The sequence below is a fragment of the Nansenia antarctica genome (genome assembly GCF_963989245.1).
Source record: "Nansenia antarctica genome assembly, chromosome: 2".
Taxonomy (NCBI): domain Eukaryota; kingdom Metazoa; phylum Chordata; class Actinopteri; order Argentiniformes; family Microstomatidae; genus Nansenia; species Nansenia antarctica.
Genome location: NC_137675.1, coordinates 7158289 through 7178871, shown reverse-complemented (window position 1 = coordinate 7178871; position 20583 = coordinate 7158289). Strand labels below are relative to the sequence as shown.

Genomic DNA, 20583 nt, shown 5'->3' with positions numbered 1-20583 from the left:
TAACAATTTAGCTACAGTATAATTTTGTGTGCTAAATTAATTTATGAACCAGCATTTCTAAGGACAGTTCCAAGCTCGACTTCAGTCAACCCATTTTGAATTGTTCTTTTGGATTTTACTGTCCGGTTTGTCATCTATTATCAGTCGTTCATTAGTCGTATGTTTGTCAGAGTCCATTTCTGAATTTGACTCTCTAAACCCTCGCTGACTGGTGGACTTCGGTAAAGGTGAGATAGATTATGTTATTAACACATTGCTGATTTATAGATGTATGGTACAGTATAACGCAAAAACGGCAGAGTTCGCTAACGCACTGACTCAATGTATTTCAACGTTTGCCACGTGGATGCATGGAGCTGAGAGTGACGCAGGAGAAACGCAGAACGCAGATATACTTTTATATATACCTGATATAGCTATATATATTGATATACTTTGTTGAAAACTATCAGCGTAACCATAACCAATGTCAGTTTGGATGCACATTCCAAACAATAGTATTTGAATGCTGCTGCATGAATGCCAGTGATCGTTTTAGGATAAAAGTAAGTGTTGTATTTGATCCTAGGCCTAGCTTGCTAGCATAGCTCTTTCATTTGATGTCTTTTTTCTTTTTTCAACTAACGAATTCATCACTAATTTCTGCTCATTTCATTTTCTTCTCTTATTGGGAGCGGGCTGGTGATAGAAGCTGAAGGCATAGCTAACAGAATGGCCTTCACATCAACTTGCACTCCCACGAAGACCACTGCTACACGCTTCGAAGACACTGGTAGGCTAAACACGAGCTTTAAGAAACCATTGTGAAATATTCCTGCACTCATCTCTTGAAAGTCCTTTAGATCTTACAGTGTGAAAAAATTAGGACACTACATCAATATTTGATCTTTCAAACAATATCTATAGATAAAGGTGATGTAATTAAACCAAAAACAATGAAAATGTAACTTATCATGTATAACAAAATATGAACAAAGATGCCACAAAGATTCCTACTGAGGACCCTATGTAGGGTGTCCACACAAATCATTTTGCTTTCACTTTAGATTAAAATAAATATGTCCATCACATAGAGAATTGCATGAGAAAATCATGTATGGTTCAAAAGTTATCAAGGTTTACCTCTTTACATATACATGCTAATTACTGGAATTTATATCAATAGAATCTAGAACTAACAAGGTGTCACTGCTATGCAGAAATGGAACACACATGATGAAATTCAACTTTATCTTTTAAACTATTCATTTTTATTACATAAAACTATAGCCTATCTGAATTTTAAGACTGAAGATTTTTCAAGTTTTATTTGTTTAGTTATATTGCCACCATCTCTCAATATTGTTAAAATTAAAATCAAATGTCCATATGTTAAAATATTGAAAAAGACCGATTTTCTTAGGGTGTCCTTCCTATCTTTTTCACATATTCCTATCTTATATACTATATGTATATTTAAAAAGAACCACACTTTACCCAACGTTTGAATTGAGTGATGTTGATTTCTCATTCACATTTCTCTTACCATTGCTCATAGAAATAACAGATGCCAGTGACCCAAACAAACTCCTTCAGTGTCCATATGACAAGAACCACCAGATCCGTGGCAGCCGCTTCCCATACCATCTGATCAAGTGCAGTAAGGTAAGAACTGTAGTGCTTGTCGTGGAATAACTGTTGTAGGAGTAGTCTGCCGTTGCAGACATTGAAATCTCAAATGAGATGTTCTCAAATATGCTCTTTTTCATAAAGCATCTTTTTCGTCTTTTTAGAATCACCCAGAACTGGCCAATACATTGGAAACCTGCCCTTTCAATGCCCGCCACCTGATGCCCAAAAATGAGCTATCACACCACATCCTGAACTGTGAGGACAGGAGATCTGTGAATAGCGAAGACCGTAAGATTTAAATGTTGTTGTATCTTCAATGATACTATCTTTGTCAATAAAACCCATTTGCTCCTTGTAGTGAGTCTAACCAGGTTCTTTGGTTAACAGTGGACAGTGCTGAGGTGAAGAGCAAGTGGCACGTCCCTGTCAGCACCTGGACAGTACCAAACACCAATTGTGAGGAGGACTGGGATGCAGGTCGGTACTCTAGTGAGCTGGGCCTGTGATTAATTCAAGCCCAAAGATGCTTTTATGACTTTAAATGTGAGTGACTAAATATCCCAGTGTGAAGTTGATGCACACTTGAGCCAATGCAAATTTCAGATGTACAGATGCCGTGCTAATTAAGTGACATACTGATCATTTCTATGCATAACTGAATGCATTGGGGAGCTGTCCCTAATTCGGGCAACCATTTAATTTTCAAAGCATGCCCAGCAGGGTGTGGAACAAGGAAAGGTTATTGTATGATGTTGTAATAATAATGCTGTTTCTGTTGTTGCAGAGGCAGATGACGTTGCGCCTCCTTTCGTGTGGGGCGTGTCCACACACCTGATCAATCAGAACAGGTGTGTAACTCATCTTTAATTTTCCACCACACAATACAATGTCTTATTCTCCTCCACAGGATGCTTACTTCATAGGGTATTTATCATGTGAACTGTTTAAACTGGAGCAGTTGATTTAATGTCAAACCGGAGAACACCTTCCTTCTATCCTCCTTTACAGGGCTGAGAACACCTTCCTTCTATCCTCCTTTACAGGGCTGAGAACACCTTCCTTCTATCCTAACAAACTGATCCTCCTTTACAGGCCCGAGTTGAGCACTATTAACAACCTTATCCCTGGACTACGTGCTCCAAAGACCCTTCCCTGGAAAATGTGTAAGTAATATTTTACTGTCAGCCAGTTTGGTTACTGAAGCAAAATGTAAAGTGCTAAAAAAAATAAAAATGTTTTGCTGTACTTCTTTGATTTAAACCCTGTGCCCTTTAAACCCTGTGCCCTTGATTTAAACCCTGTGCCCGTTGGATTGGGTTTTATTTTCAAAAGTACACATGAATGAACCCTTGCCAGGGGAAACTTGGAACACATCCTTAAAACATTTAACACCCTGAGCAGCCCTTCCTTCCCTTTTCCCTAGGAGAAAATGACAGTTAGACAAATACATAAAAAAAGGAATCCTACGAAAAACATTTAAAACCGATAGGACAGGAATAAACTCTGTTTGTGATCATTATTCTAGGGGTAGGACAGGAGTAAACTCTATTTGTGATCATTATTCTAGGGGTGTCAGAAAGTTGTGGAGGATCTGCTGAAGAAGAACATTCTGTGGGTCATAGTGGCAGCACTAGTGATTGCTTACTGTTTTATTTTTTTATTCTAGATGGGCCTCGTATTTGACTGCATGCTGATGAGAGGCATTCGCAGTGGCTATGAAGTCATGTGATCATTCTGCCAACAACTTGCTGTGGAGTGACTAAGTCATCTTCACTCACAGGTTTAATTAAGTAGATAGACATTCATTAGGGAGAGCTTCATACAGTATGTAACTTTTATTTACACATTTCGTATTCTCAGTGTAAACACATTAAAATGTGTCCCTTTGTATTGATGAGGAAAATTGTCATTGCCAGGATATGAATGTCTAGCTGTTATTGGTTTTTTTGTTTAAAAAAAAAAAAGATATCTTTAATTTAAATAGAGAAGCATTCTCAATTTAGCATTTGCACTATACTCTCCTTAGTTCTGTTATGGCATGTTCTTTTAACATTGATCTTCTGAATATATTCTATATTTTTCAGAAAAGTTTTGAGTCTGCATTTTTTTGTCTTGCTGGTTCCCCAATTCCTATATATGTATTAAAGACTCTTTAAAATACACTCTTTAAAATACACTCTTGAATGTGTCTCTTTCCAATCATGATTTATTCACAAGCTCATAGAAGACTTTCACATAGACAATAAATATATGTATTTATCTGGCATCCCATCCCTGCTGTCTTTATAATAATAATAATGTTATTATTATATATTTGAATGCTTGAAATGATATTATTGAATGCTTACATTGCAGACTGATGATCAGAAACCTGACCATGTGACTTGAACTGAACCAGTCTATAGCCTATGAATCAGCCCTGGAGTTTGTCTGGGTCAGGAAACACTCCTGGCCCTGCATAGTGGCCTACCTTTAGATATACCATACTGTTCAAATGATTGTGTCGAGACTGAATCTAATGCCACCTAGTGTCTCAAAAAAGAAAGTGTTGAAGTGACCCATTTGTCAAACTGTACATTTGTGGGGTCAGGGAATCCAATGAAATAGGGTTCAAGGATGACAACCCAATAGTTTTCTTCTTAGCATGACAATCTGGGGTAAAATATGCAAATTCCATTAGAAATTAAGTGTCATCAAGGTGATTTTCCGAATCTTTTATTTTAAATTGTTTTAAGAGGTCCAGTTACTTGCATAATGTTACATGTGTCCTTTAGTAGCATTATATTTAGACCAATCAGGTGCAACCTAAGCAAACCATGAGGTGCACACACATCTGTAAAGTAGTGTCCAATGGTCACGGCACTTCCAGGACGAAGCATTTGGACAAGTACAGCACCATCCAGCACAGCTGCAGTTGTCACTGGTCTGTGGTTTTGGAGATCTCTGGGAACAGTGCTTCAAATAAAGGTATAGTAAATCTTCTAGATTGCAGTAGGCTGGATACTGTTGTGAAAGTGCATTGCTTTTGGCTTTGTGGTGTCTCCATAACTCAATTTATGATTGTAAAACTGAATAATGAATGTTAGATGTTATAAAATCCCCCCAAGAGTATTGCCATGCTCTCATACAAAACGGATTACCTAGCTTGAGGTTGATTATGATGCCCTTTAAACCAATATACTTTGAGTAAAGGCTTGAAGCTTATGATACATGACTTTTGAAAGTGTTTATAAATACAGAGTTTATAGAGTTTATAAATACATCATAACTACAAACTACATCAGCAAACTACAAACAGGCTGTTAAGTCTTGGTGGCTATAGTTGGATAGGTGGGGGATTGGGTGTTTTTATTGGGTTTTTATAAAAACTCAACACCATGTGTACAATCATTTCAAACATTCCATTCAACAACAACCAACATTACATTAAACTAAGTAAAGTGTTCAGTGTTCAGGTTCCAGTGTCGGGAGGAGGCAAGGGTAAAAAACCTGTTCACTGTGCATCCAGAGTAGAGACTACTCTACTATATGGGATACGGTAATTGTCTAAACTCTAAATTGACCCCGTAACGACTCTGAATTGACCCTGTAGTAACCCCGTAGCGTAGCTCGAGAGACACGAGACACGAGAGATTGCTCGTGGTTAGACTGATAATAACGAAATATAACAATTTAGCTACAGTATAATTTTGTGTGCTAAATTAATTTATGAACCAGCATTTCTAAGGACAGTTCCAAGCTCGACTTCAGTCAACCCATTTTGAATTGTTCTTTTGGATTTTACTGTCCGGTTTGTCATCTATTATCAGTCGTTCATTAGTCGTATGTTTGTCAGAGTCCATTTCTGAATTTGACTCTCTAAACCCTCGCTGACTGGTGGACTTCGGTAAAGGTGAGATAGATTATGTTATTAACACATTGCTGATTTATAGATGTATGGTACAGTATAACGCAAAAACGGCAGAGTTCGCTAACGCACTGACTCAATGTATTTCAACGTTTGCCACGTGGATGCATGGAGCTGAGAGTGACGCAGGAGAAACGCAGAACGCAGATATACTTTTATATATACCTGATATAGCTATATATATTGATATACTTTGTTGAAAACTATCAGCGTAACCATAACCAATGTCAGTTTGGATGCACATTCCAAACAATAGTATTTGAATGCTGCTGCATGAATGCCAGTGATCGTTTTAGGATAAAAGTAAGTGTTGTATTTGATCCTAGGCCTAGCTTGCTAGCATAGCTCTTTCATTTGATGTCTTTTTTCTTTTTTCAACTAACGAATTCATCACTAATTTCTGCTCATTTCATTTTCTTCTCTTATTGGGAGCGGGCTGGTGATAGAAGCTGAAGGCATAGCTAACAGAATGGCCTTCACATCAACTTGCACTCCCACGAAGACCACTGCTACACGCTTCGAAGACACTGGTAGGCTAAACACGAGCTTTAAGAAACCATTGTGAAATATTCCTGCACTCATCTCTTGAAAGTCCTTTAGATCTTACAGTGTGAAAAAATTAGGACACTACATCAATATTTGATCTTTCAAACAATATCTATAGATAAAGGTGATGTAATTAAACCAAAAACAATGAAAATGTAACTTATCATGTATAACAAAATATGAACAAAGATGCCACAAAGATTCCTACTGAGGACCCTATGTAGGGTGTCCACACAAATCATTTTGCTTTCACTTTAGATTAAAATAAATATGTCCATCACATAGAGAATTGCATGAGAAAATCATGTATGGTTCAAAAGTTATCAAGGTTTACCTCTTTACATATACATGCTAATTACTGGAATTTATATCAATAGAATCTAGAACTAACAAGGTGTCACTGCTATGCAGAAATGGAACACACATGATGAAATTCAACTTTATCTTTTAAACTATTCATTTTTATTACATAAAACTATAGCCTATCTGAATTTTAAGACTGAAGATTTTTCAAGTTTTATTTGTTTAGTTATATTGCCACCATCTCTCAATATTGTTAAAATTAAAATCAAATGTCCATATGTTAAAATATTGAAAAAGACCGATTTTCTTAGGGTGTCCTTCCTATCTTTTTCACATATTCCTATCTTATATACTATATGTATATTTAAAAAGAACCACACTTTACCCAACGTTTGAATTGAGTGATGTTGATTTCTCATTCACATTTCTCTTACCATTGCTCATAGAAATAACAGATGCCAGTGACCCAAACAAACTCCTTCAGTGTCCATATGACAAGAACCACCAGATCCGTGGCAGCCGCTTCCCATACCATCTGATCAAGTGCAGTAAGGTAAGAACTGTAGTGCTTGTCGTGGAATAACTGTTGTAGGAGTAGTCTGCCGTTGCAGACATTGAAATCTCAAATGAGATGTTCTCAAATATGCTCTTTTTCATAAAGCATCTTTTTCGTCTTTTTAGAATCACCCAGAACTGGCCAATACATTGGAAACCTGCCCTTTCAATGCCCGCCACCTGATGCCCAAAAATGAGCTATCACACCACATCCTGAACTGTGAGGACAGGAGATCTGTGAATAGCGAAGACCGTAAGATTTAAATGTTGTTGTATCTTCAATGATACTATCTTTGTCAATAAAACCCATTTGCTCCTTGTAGTGAGTCTAACCAGGTTCTTTGGTTAACAGTGGACAGTGCTGAGGTGAAGAGCAAGTGGCACGTCCCTGTCAGCACCTGGACAGTACCAAACACCAATTGTGAGGAGGACTGGGATGCAGGTCGGTACTCTAGTGAGCTGGGCCTGTGATTAATTCAAGCCCAAAGATGCTTTTATGACTTTAAATGTGAGTGACTAAATATCCCAGTGTGAAGTTGATGCACACTTGAGCCAATGCAAATTTCAGATGTACAGATGCCGTGCTAATTAAGTGACATACTGATCATTTCTATGCATAACTGAATGCATTGGGGAGCTGTCCCTAATTCGGGCAACCATTTAATTTTCAAAGCATGCCCAGCAGGGTGTGGAACAAGGAAAGGTTATTGTATGATGTTGTAATAATAATGCTGTTTCTGTTGTTGCAGAGGCAGATGACGTTGCGCCTCCTTTCGTGTGGGGCGTGTCCACACACCTGATCAATCAGAACAGGTGTGTAACTCATCTTTAATTTTCCACCACACAATACAATGTCTTATTCTCCTCCACAGGATGCTTACTTCATAGGGTATTTATCATGTGAACTGTTTAAACTGGAGCAGTTGATTTAATGTCAAACCGGAGAACACCTTCCTTCTATCCTCCTTTACAGGGCTGAGAACACCTTCCTTCTATCCTCCTTTACAGGGCTGAGAACACCTTCCTTCTATCCTAACAAACTGATCCTCCTTTACAGGCCCGAGTTGAGCACTATTAACAACCTTATCCCTGGACTACGTGCTCCAAAGACCCTTCCCTGGAAAATGTGTAAGTAATATTTTACTGTCAGCCAGTTTGGTTACTGAAGCAAAATGTAAAGTGCTAAAAAAAATAAAAATGTTTTGCTGTACTTCTTTGATTTAAACCCTGTGCCCTTTAAACCCTGTGCCCTTGATTTAAACCCTGTGCCCGTTGGATTGGGTTTTATTTTCAAAAGTACACATGAATGAACCCTTGCCAGGGGAAACTTGGAACACATCCTTAAAACATTTAACACCCTGAGCAGCCCTTCCTTCCCTTTTCCCTAGGAGAAAATGACAGTTAGACAAATACATAAAAAAAGGAATCCTACGAAAAACATTTAAAACCGATAGGACAGGAATAAACTCTGTTTGTGATCATTATTCTAGGGGTAGGACAGGAGTAAACTCTATTTGTGATCATTATTCTAGGGGTGTCAGAAAGTTGTGGAGGATCTGCTGAAGAAGAACATTCTGTGGGTCATAGTGGCAGCACTAGTGATTGCTTACTGTTTTATTTTTTTATTCTAGATGGGCCTCGTATTTGACTGCATGCTGATGAGAGGCATTCGCAGTGGCTATGAAGTCATGTGATCATTCTGCCAACAACTTGCTGTGGAGTGACTAAGTCATCTTCACTCACAGGTTTAATTAAGTAGATAGACATTCATTAGGGAGAGCTTCATACAGTATGTAACTTTTATTTACACATTTCGTATTCTCAGTGTAAACACATTAAAATGTGTCCCTTTGTATTGATGAGGAAAATTGTCATTGCCAGGATATGAATGTCTAGCTGTTATTGGTTTTTTTGTTTAAAAAAAAAAAAGATATCTTTAATTTAAATAGAGAAGCATTCTCAATTTAGCATTTGCACTATACTCTCCTTAGTTCTGTTATGGCATGTTCTTTTAACATTGATCTTCTGAATATATTCTATATTTTTCAGAAAAGTTTTGAGTCTGCATTTTTTTGTCTTGCTGGTTCCCCAATTCCTATATATGTATTAAAGACTCTTTAAAATACACTCTTTAAAATACACTCTTGAATGTGTCTCTTTCCAATCATGATTTATTCACAAGCTCATAGAAGACTTTCACATAGACAATAAATATATGTATTTATCTGGCATCCCATCCCTGCTGTCTTTATAATAATAATAATGTTATTATTATATATTTGAATGCTTGAAATGATATTATTGAATGCTTACATTGCAGACTGATGATCAGAAACCTGACCATGTGACTTGAACTGAACCAGTCTATAGCCTATGAATCAGCCCTGGAGTTTGTCTGGGTCAGGAAACACTCCTGGCCCTGCATAGTGGCCTACCTTTAGATATACCATACTGTTCAAATGATTGTGTCGAGACTGAATCTAATGCCACCTAGTGTCTCAAAAAAGAAAGTGTTGAAGTGACCCATTTGTCAAACTGTACATTTGTGGGGTCAGGGAATCCAATGAAATAGGGTTCAAGGATGACAACCCAATAGTTTTCTTCTTAGCATGACAATCTGGGGTAAAATATGCAAATTCCATTAGAAATTAAGTGTCATCAAGGTGATTTTCCGAATCTTTTATTTTAAATTGTTTTAAGAGGTCCAGTTACTTGCATAATGTTACATGTGTCCTTTAGTAGCATTATATTTAGACCAATCAGGTGCAACCTAAGCAAACCATGAGGTGCACACACATCTGTAAAGTAGTGTCCAATGGTCACGGCACTTCCAGGACGAAGCATTTGGACAAGTACAGCACCATCCAGCACAGCTGCAGTTGTCACTGGTCTGTGGTTTTGGAGATCTCTGGGAACAGTGCTTCAAATAAAGGTATAGTAAATCTTCTAGATTGCAGTAGGCTGGATACTGTTGTGAAAGTGCATTGCTTTTGGCTTTGTGGTGTCTCCATAACTCAATTTATGATTGTAAAACTGAATAATGAATGTTAGATGTTATAAAATCCCCCCAAGAGTATTGCCATGCTCTCATACAAAACGGATTACCTAGCTTGAGGTTGATTATGATGCCCTTTAAACCAATATACTTTGAGTAAAGGCTTGAAGCTTATGATACATGACTTTTGAAAGTGTTTATAAATACAGAGTTTATAGAGTTTATAAATACATCATAACTACAAACTACATCAGCAAACTACAAACAGGCTGTTAAGTCTTGGTGGCTATAGTTGGATAGGTGGGGGATTGGGTGTTTTTATTGGGTTTTTATAAAAACTCAACACCATGTGTACAATCATTTCAAACATTCCATTCAACAACAACCAACATTACATTAAACTAAGTAAAGTGTTCAGTGTTCAGGTTCCAGTGTCGGGAGGAGGCAAGGGTAAAAAACCTGTTCACTGTGCATCCAGAGTAGAGACTACTCTACTATATGGGATACGGTAATTGTCTAAACTCTAAATTGACCCCGTAACGACTCTGAATTGACCCTGTAGTAACCCCGTAGCGTAGCTCGAGAGACACGAGACACGAGAGATTGCTCGTGGTTAGACTGATAATAACGAAATATAACAATTTAGCTACAGTATAATTTTGTGTGCTAAATTAATTTATGAACCAGCATTTCTAAGGACAGTTCCAAGCTCGACTTCAGTCAACCCATTTTGAATTGTTCTTTTGGATTTTACTGTCCGGTTTGTCATCTATTATCAGTCGTTCATTAGTCGTATGTTTGTCAGAGTCCATTTCTGAATTTGACTCTCTAAACCCTCGCTGACTGGTGGACTTCGGTAAAGGTGAGATAGATTATGTTATTAACACATTGCTGATTTATAGATGTATGGTACAGTATAACGCAAAAACGGCAGAGTTCGCTAACGCACTGACTCAATGTATTTCAACGTTTGCCACGTGGATGCATGGAGCTGAGAGTGACGCAGGAGAAACGCAGAACGCAGATATACTTTTATATATACCTGATATAGCTATATATATTGATATACTTTGTTGAAAACTATCAGCGTAACCATAACCAATGTCAGTTTGGATGCACATTCCAAACAATAGTATTTGAATGCTGCTGACATGTCATCAGCATGTGATTGCAATTTATTCCTGTTCGCGGATGACTCGGCTCTGCTGGTCTCTGACAGGGACATATTGCAGGTGGAAAAAGCGCTAAGCACTGAACTGAGTAGAATCTGCATCTGGCTAGCTGACAATAAACTATCAATACACCTAGGTAAAACTGAAACCATCCTATACGGATCCCCATCTAAACTCAGAAAGGCTGAACATTTTAAAATAAAAGTGGGTAACATTAATATCACAAGAAAAGAGGATATTACATACCTGGGCTCCATCTTAGAGGCAAATCTTTCCGGAGATAAAATGGCAGCAAAAGTAATCAAAAAAGTTAACCATAGAACTAGATTCTTGTACAGGATATCCTCACTTGTCAGTAAAAACACACTGAGGACCCTATCAGGAGCTCTCATTCAATGTCACTTCGACTATGCCGTAACATCATGGTACTATAGAACCACAAAGGCCCATAAAACAAGACTCCAGACAGCCCAAAATAAACTGGTTAGGCTTCTGCTAGGTCTCAACCCTAGGACACATCTAACCGCTGCTCATTTTTTGAGCCTTGATTGGCTACGAGTAGTTGACAGAGTGCAGCAGCTTGCACTGGGCCTGGTCTTCAAGATACGCTACACCACAAAGACACCCAAGTACCTGTCAACATACTTCCAAAAAGTGAACAACGTCCACACATACAACACCAGAGGAAGCTCCACGAACCACGTTCAACCGCGTTGCACCACAAACAAGGGGTTAAACTCGTTTGCAAACTATGCAGTAAAAATGTGGAACGCCCTTCCTATAATCTTAAAGGAGTGCAAAACACTGCCCACCTTCAAAACCACTCTCAAAAAACATTTACAGGAGGCTGCAATCCGTAACTGGACCCTCTAAATCAAAAATCAGATTAAAAGACCCGAACTACCCACTGTACATACTTTGTGTTTTGTCCCCCGCCCCCACCTGTGGTGTATGTCCCCACCTGTCCTACCCGCTGTACATACCTTATGTTTTGTTGTATTGTTCTTCCCATGATGGATGTGTGTTTATCTTGTAGATAGTAATAGTTATTTGTCTGTATTATCTTGTAGATAGTACTAGCTTTTTTGTCTGTCTTACATGTAACGATGAATTGAGAATCAAGGACCCCAATTGAAATAAGCCAGTGGCTTTCTTGGGTTTTTATCCTGTTAGTTGACCTTGTATGTAATATGTACTTTCATGTACCTACTTCTGCAAATCTTCTAATAAAGTTTTCAATCAATCAATGCTGCATGAATGCCAGTGATCGTTTTAGGATAAAAGTAAGTGTTGTATTTGATCCTAGGCCTAGCTTGCTAGCATAGCTCTTTCATTTGATGTCTTTTTTCTTTTTTCAACTAACGAATTCATCACTAATTTCTGCTCATTTCATTTTCTTCTCTTATTGGGAGCGGGCTGGTGATAGAAGCTGAAGGCATAGCTAACAGAATGGCCTTCACATCAACTTGCACTCCCACGAAGACCACTGCTACACGCTTCGAAGACACTGGTAGGCTAAACACGAGCTTTAAGAAACCATTGTGAAATATTCCTGCACTCATCTCTTGAAAGTCCTTTAGATCTTACAGTGTGAAAAAATTAGGACACTACATCAATATTTGATCTTTCAAACAATATCTATAGATAAAGGTGATGTAATTAAACCAAAAACAATGAAAATGTAACTTATCATGTATAACAAAATATGAACAAAGATGCCACAAAGATTCCTACTGAGGACCCTATGTAGGGTGTCCACACAAATCATTTTGCTTTCACTTTAGATTAAAATAAATATGTCCATCACATAGAGAATTGCATGAGAAAATCATGTATGGTTCAAAAGTTATCAAGGTTTACCTCTTTACATATACATGCTAATTACTGGAATTTATATCAATAGAATCTAGAACTAACAAGGTGTCACTGCTATGCAGAAATGGAACACACATGATGAAATTCAACTTTATCTTTTAAACTATTCATTTTTATTACATAAAACTATAGCCTATCTGAATTTTAAGACTGAAGATTTTTCAAGTTTTATTTGTTTAGTTATATTGCCACCATCTCTCAATATTGTTAAAATTAAAATCAAATGTCCATATGTTAAAATATTGAAAAAGACCGATTTTCTTAGGGTGTCCTTCCTATCTTTTTCACATATTCCTATCTTATATACTATATGTATATTTAAAAAGAACCACACTTTACCCAACGTTTGAATTGAGTGATGTTGATTTCTCATTCACATTTCTCTTACCATTGCTCATAGAAATAACAGATGCCAGTGACCCAAACAAACTCCTTCAGTGTCCATATGACAAGAACCACCAGATCCGTGGCAGCCGCTTCCCATACCATCTGATCAAGTGCAGTAAGGTAAGAACTGTAGTGCTTGTCGTGGAATAACTGTTGTAGGAGTAGTCTGCCGTTGCAGACATTGAAATCTCAAATGAGATGTTCTCAAATATGCTCTTTTTCATAAAGCATCTTTTTCGTCTTTTTAGAATCACCCAGAACTGGCCAATACATTGGAAACCTGCCCTTTCAATGCCCGCCACCTGATGCCCAAAAATGAGCTATCACACCACATCCTGAACTGTGAGGACAGGAGATCTGTGAATAGCGAAGACCGTAAGATTTAAATGTTGTTGTATCTTCAATGATACTATCTTTGTCAATAAAACCCATTTGCTCCTTGTAGTGAGTCTAACCAGGTTCTTTGGTTAACAGTGGACAGTGCTGAGGTGAAGAGCAAGTGGCACGTCCCTGTCAGCACCTGGACAGTACCAAACACCAATTGTGAGGAGGACTGGGATGCAGGTCGGTACTCTAGTGAGCTGGGCCTGTGATTAATTCAAGCCCAAAGATGCTTTTATGACTTTAAATGTGAGTGACTAAATATCCCAGTGTGAAGTTGATGCACACTTGAGCCAATGCAAATTTCAGATGTACAGATGCCGTGCTAATTAAGTGACATACTGATCATTTCTATGCATAACTGAATGCATTGGGGAGCTGTCCCTAATTCGGGCAACCATTTAATTTTCAAAGCATGCCCAGCAGGGTGTGGAACAAGGAAAGGTTATTGTATGATGTTGTAATAATAATGCTGTTTCTGTTGTTGCAGAGGCAGATGACGTTGCGCCTCCTTTCGTGTGGGGCGTGTCCACACACCTGATCAATCAGAACAGGTGTGTAACTCATCTTTAATTTTCCACCACACAATACAATGTCTTATTCTCCTCCACAGGATGCTTACTTCATAGGGTATTTATCATGTGAACTGTTTAAACTGGAGCAGTTGATTTAATGTCAAACCGGAGAACACCTTCCTTCTATCCTCCTTTACAGGGCTGAGAACACCTTCCTTCTATCCTCCTTTACAGGGCTGAGAACACCTTCCTTCTATCCTAACAAACTGATCCTCCTTTACAGGCCCGAGTTGAGCACTATTAACAACCTTATCCCTGGACTACGTGCTCCAAAGACCCTTCCCTGGAAAATGTGTAAGTAATATTTTACTGTCAGCCAGTTTGGTTACTGAAGCAAAATGTAAAGTGCTAAAAAAAAAAAAAATGTTTTGCTGTACTTCTTTGATTTAAACCCTGTGCCCTTTAAACCCTGTGCCCTTGATTTAAACCCTGTGCCCGTTGGATTGGGTTTTATTTTCAAAAGTACACATGAATGAACCCTTGCCAGGGGAAACTTGGAACACATCCTTAAAACATTTAACACCCTGAGCAGCCCTTCCTTCCCTTTTCCCTAGGAGAAAATGACAGTTAGACAAATACATAAAAAAAGGAATCCTACGAAAAACATTTAAAACCGATAGGACAGGAATAAACTCTGTTTGTGATCATTATTCTAGGGGTAGGACAGGAGTAAACTCTATTTGTGATCATTATTCTAGGGGTGTCAGAAAGTTGTGGAGGATCTGCTGAAGAAGAACATTCTGTGGGTCATAGTGGCAGCACTAGTGATTGCTTACTGTTTTATTTTTTTATTCTAGATGGGCCTCGTATTTGACTGCATGCTGATGAGAGGCATTCGCAGTGGCTATGAAGTCATGTGATCATTCTGCCAACAACTTGCTGTGGAGTGACTAAGTCATCTTCACTCACAGGTTTAATTAAGTAGATAGACATTCATTAGGGAGAGCTTCATACAGTATGTAACTTTTATTTACACATTTCGTATTCTCAGTGTAAACACATTAAAATGTGTCCCTTTGTATTGATGAGGAAAATTGTCATTGCCAGGATATGAATGTCTAGCTGTTATTGGTTTTTTTGTTTAAAAAAAAAAAAGATATCTTTAATTTAAATAGAGAAGCATTCTCAATTTAGCATTTGCACTATACTCTCCTTAGTTCTGTTATGGCATGTTCTTTTAACATTGATCTTCTGAATATATTCTATATTTTTCAGAAAAGTTTTGAGTCTGCATTTTTTTGTCTTGCTGGTTCCCCAATTCCTATATATGTATTAAAGACTCTTTAAAATACACTCTTTAAAATACACTCTTGAATGTGTCTCTTTCCAATCATGATTTATTCACAAGCTCATAGAAGACTTTCACATAGACAATAAATATATGTATTTATCTGGCATCCCATCCCTGCTGTCTTTATAATAATAATAATGTTATTATTATATATTTGAATGCTTGAAATGATATTATTGAATGCTTACATTGCAGACTGATGATCAGAAACCTGACCATGTGACTTGAACTGAACCAGTCTATAGCCTATGAATCAGCCCTGGAGTTTGTCTGGGTCAGGAAACACTCCTGGCCCTGCATAGTGGCCTACCTTTAGATATACCATACTGTTCAAATGATTGTGTCGAGACTGAATCTAATGCCACCTAGTGTCTCAAAAAAGAAAGTGTTGAAGTGACCCATTTGTCAAACTGTACATTTGTGGGGTCAGGGAATCCAATGAAATAGGGTTCAAGGATGAAAACCCAATAGTTTTCTTCTTAGCATGACAATCTGGGGTAAAATATGCAAATTCCATTAGAAATTAAGTGTCATCAAGGTGATTTTCCGAATCTTTTATTTTAAATTGTTTTAAGAGGTCCAGTTACTTGCATAATGTTACATGTGTCCTTTAGTAGCATTATATTTAGACCAATCAGGTGCAACCTAAGCAAACCATGAGGTGCACACACATCTGTAAAGTAGTGTCCAATGGTCACGGCACTTCCAGGACGAAGCATTTGGACAAGTACAGCACCATCCAGCACAGCTGCAGTTGTCACTGGTCTGTGGTTTTGGAGATCTCTGGGAACAGTGCTTCAAATAAAGGTATAGTAAATCTTCTAGATTGCAGTAGGCTGGATACTGTTGTGAAAGTGCATTGCTTTTGGCTTTGTGGTGTCTCCATAACTCAATTTATGATTGTAAAACTGAATAATGAATGTTAGATGTTATAAAATCCCCCCAAGAGTATTGCCATGCTCTCATACAAAACGGATTACCTAGCTTGAGGTTGATTATGATGCCCTTTAAACCAATATACTTTGAGTAAAGGCTTGAAGCTTATGATACATGACTTTTGAAAGTGTTTATAAATACAGAGTTTATAGAGTTTATAAATACATCATAACTACAAACTACATCAGCAAACTACAAACAGGCTGTTAAGTCTTGGTGGCTATAGTTGGATAGGTGGGGGATTGGGTGTTTTTATTGGGTTTTTATAAAAACTCAACACCATGTGTACAATCATTTCAAACATTCCATTCAACAACAACCAACATTACATTAAACTAAGTAAAGTGTTCAGTGTTCAGGTTCCAGTGTCGGGAGGAGGCAAGGGTAAAAAACCTGTTCACTGTGCATCCAGAGTAGAGACTACTCTACTATATGGGATACGGTAATTGTCTAAACTCTAAATTGACCCCGTAACGACTCTGAATTGACCCTGTAGTAACCCCGTAGCGTAGCTCGAGAGACACGAGACACGAGAGATTGCTCGTGGTTAGACTGATAATAACGAAATATAACAATTTAGCTACAGTATAATTTTGTGTGCTAAATTAATTTATGAACCAGCATTTCTAAGGACAGTTCCAAGCTCGACTTCAGTCAACCCATTTTGAATTGTTCTTTTGGGTTTTACTGTCCGGTTTGTCATCTATTATCAGTCGTTCATTAGTCGTATGTTTGTCAGAGTCCATTTCTGAATTTGACTCTCTAAAACCTCGCTGACTGGTGGACTTCGGTAAAGGTGAGATAGATTATGTTATTAACACATTGCTGATTTATAGATGTATGGTACAGTATAACGCAAAAACGGCAGAGTTCGCTAACGCACTGACTCAATGTATTTCAACGTTTGCCACGTGGATGCATGGAGCTGAGAGTGACGCAGGAGAAACGCAGAACGCAGATATACTTTTATATATACCTGATATAGCTATATATATTGATATACTTTGTTGAAAACTATCAGCGTAACCATAACCAATGTCAGTTTGGATGCACATTCCAAACAATAGTATTTGAATGCTGCTGCATGAATGCCAGTGATCGTTTTAGGATAAAAGTAAGTGTTGTATTTGATCCTAGGCCTAGCTTGCTAGCATAGCTCTTTCATTTGATGTCTTTTTTCTTTTTTCAACTAACGAATTCATCACTAATTTCTGCTCATTTCATTTTCTTCTCTTATTGGGAGCGGGCTGGTGATAGAAGCTGAAGGCATAGCTAACAGAATGGCCTTCACATCAACTTGCACTCCCACGAAGACCACTGCTACACGCTTCGAAGACACTGGTAGGCTAAACACGAGCTTTAAGAAACCATTGTGAAATATTCCTGCACTCATCTCTTGAAAGTCCTTTAGATCTTACAGTGTGAAAAAATTAGGACACTACATCAATATTTGATCTTTCAAACAATATCTATAGATAAAGGTGATGTAATTAAACCAAAAACAATGAAAATGTAACTTATCATGTATAACAAAATATGAACAAAGATGCCACAAAGATTCCTACTGAGGACCCTATGTAGGGTGTCCACACAAATCATTTTGCTTTCACTTTAGATTAAAATAAATATGTCCATCACATAGAGAATTGCATGAGAAAATCATGTATGGTTCAAAAGTTATCAAGGTTTACCTCTTTACATATACATGCTAATTACTGGAATTTATATCAATAGAATCTAGAACTAACAAGGTGTCACTGCTATGCAGAAATGGAACACACATGATGAAATTCAACTTTATCTTTTAAACTATTCATTTTTATTACATAAAACTATAGCCTATCTGAATTTTAAGACTGAAGATTTTTCAAGTTTTATTTGTTTAGTTATATTGCCACCATCTCTCAATATTGTTAAAATTAAAATCAAATGTCCATATGTTAAAATATTGAAAAAGACCGATTTTCTTAGGGTGTCCTTCCTATCTTTTTCACATATTCCTATCTTATATACTATATGTATATTTAAAAAGAACCACACTTTACCCAACGTTTGAATTGAGTGATGTTGATTTCTCATTCACATTTCTCTTACCATTGCTCATAGAAATAACAGATGCCAGTGACCCAAACAAACTCCTTCAGTGTCCATATGACAAGAACCACCAGATCCGTGGCAGCCGCTTCCCATACCATCTGATCAAGTGCAGTAAGGTAAGAACTGTAGTGCTTGTCGTGGAATAACTGTTGTAGGAGTAGTCTGCCGTTGCAGACATTGAAATCTCAAATGAGATGTTCTCAAATATGCTCTTTTTCATAAAGCATCTTTTTCGTCTTTTTAGAATCACCCAGAACTGGCCAATACATTGGAAACCTGCCCTTTCAATGCCCGCCACCTGATGCCCAAAAATGAGCTATCACACCACATCCTGAACTGTGAGGACAGGAGATCTGTGAATAGCGAAGACCGTAAGATTTAAATGTTGTTGTATCTTCAATGATACTATCTTTGTCAATAAAACCCATTTGCTCCTTGTAGTGAGTCTAACCAGGTTCTTTGGTTAACAGTGGACAGTGCTGAGGTGAAGAGCAAGTGGCACGTCCCTGTCAGCACCTGGACAGTACCAAACACCAATTGTGAGGAGGACTGGGATGCAGGTCGGTACTCTAGTGAGCTGGGCCTGTGATTAATTCAAGCCCAAAGATGCTTTTATGACTTTAAATGTGAGTGACTAAATATCCCAGTGTGAAGTTGATGCACACTTGAGCCAATGCAAATTTCAGATGTACAGATGCCGTGCTAATTAAGTGACATACTGATCATTTCTATGCATAACTGAATGCATTGGGGAGCTGTCCCTAATTCGGGCAACCATTTAATTTTCAAAGCATGCCCAGCAGGGTGTGGAACAAGGAAAGGTTATTGTATGATGTTGTAATAATAATGCTGTTTCTGTTGTTGCAGAGGCAGATGACGTTGCGCCTCCTTTCGTGTGGGGCGTGTCCACACACCTGATCAATCAGAACAGGTGTGTAACTCATCTTTAATTTTCCACCACACAATACAATGTCTTATTCTCCTCCACAGGATGCTTACTTCATAGGGTATTTATCATGTGAACTGTTTAAACTGGAGCAGTTGATTTAATGTCAAACCGGAGAACACCTTCCTTCTATCCTCCTTTACAGGGCTGAGAACACCTTCCTTCTATCCTCCTTTACAGGGCTGAGAACACCTTCCTTCTATCCTAACAAACTGATCCTCCTTTACAGGCCCGAGTTGAGCACTATTAACAACCTTATCCCTGGACTACGTGCTCCAAAGACCCTTCCCTGGAAAATGTGTAAGTAATATTTTACTGTCAGCCAGTTTGGTTACTGAAGCAAAATGTAAAGTGCTAAAAAAAAAAAAAATGTTTTGCTGTACTTCTTTGATTTAAACCCTGTGCCCTTTAAACCCTGTGCCCTTGATTTAAACCCTGTGCCCGTTGGATTGGGTTTTATTTTCAAAAGTACACATGAATGAACCCTTGCCAGGGGAAACTTGGAACACATCCTTAAAACATTTAACACCCTGAGCAGCCCTTCCTTCCCTTTTCCCTAGGAGAAAATGACAGTTAGACAAATACATAAAAAAAGGAATCCTACGAAAAACATTTAAAACCGATAGGACAGGAATAAACTCTGTTTGTGATCATTATTCTAGGGGTAGGACAGGAGTAAACTCTATTTGTGATCATTATTCTAGGGGTGTCAGAAAGTTGTGGAGGATCTGCTGAAGAAGAACATTCTGTGGGTCATAGTGGCAGCACTAGTGATTGCTTACTGTTTTATTTTTTTATTCTAGATGGGCCTCGTATTTGACTGCATGCTGATGAGAGGCATTCGCAGTGGCTATGAAGTCATGTGATCATTCTGCCAACAACTTGCTGTGGAGTGACTAAGTCATCTTCACTCACAGGTTTAATTAAGTAGATAGACATTCATTAGGGAGAGCTTCATACAGTATGTAACTTTTATTTACACATTTCGTATTCTCAGTGTAAACAC

At 37.9% G+C, this 20583-nt stretch overlaps 2 protein-coding genes across 2 annotated transcripts; both read left to right on the top strand.

The window, feature by feature from the left end:
* Positions 1 to 711: 711 nt before the first annotated feature.
* Positions 712 to 7393, top strand: LOC308149736 (gametocyte-specific factor 1-like; the record flags this gene model as incomplete). Its single annotated transcript, XM_080522633.1, has 7 exons — positions 712 to 772; positions 1538 to 1644; positions 1773 to 1899; positions 1999 to 2088; positions 2396 to 2459; positions 2704 to 2774; positions 7275 to 7393. The coding sequence occupies 7 exons, from the start codon at positions 712 to 714 to the stop codon at positions 7391 to 7393; spliced, it is 639 nt and encodes a 212-aa protein (XP_080378759.1).
* Positions 7394 to 12538: 5145 nt separating this feature from the next.
* On the top strand, positions 12539 to 19220 carry LOC308149735 (gametocyte-specific factor 1-like; the record flags this gene model as incomplete). Its single annotated transcript, XM_080522632.1, has 7 exons — positions 12539 to 12599; positions 13365 to 13471; positions 13600 to 13726; positions 13826 to 13915; positions 14223 to 14286; positions 14531 to 14601; positions 19102 to 19220. The coding sequence occupies 7 exons, from the start codon at positions 12539 to 12541 to the stop codon at positions 19218 to 19220; spliced, it is 639 nt and encodes a 212-aa protein (XP_080378758.1).
* Positions 19221 to 20583: the final 1363 nt, after the last annotated feature.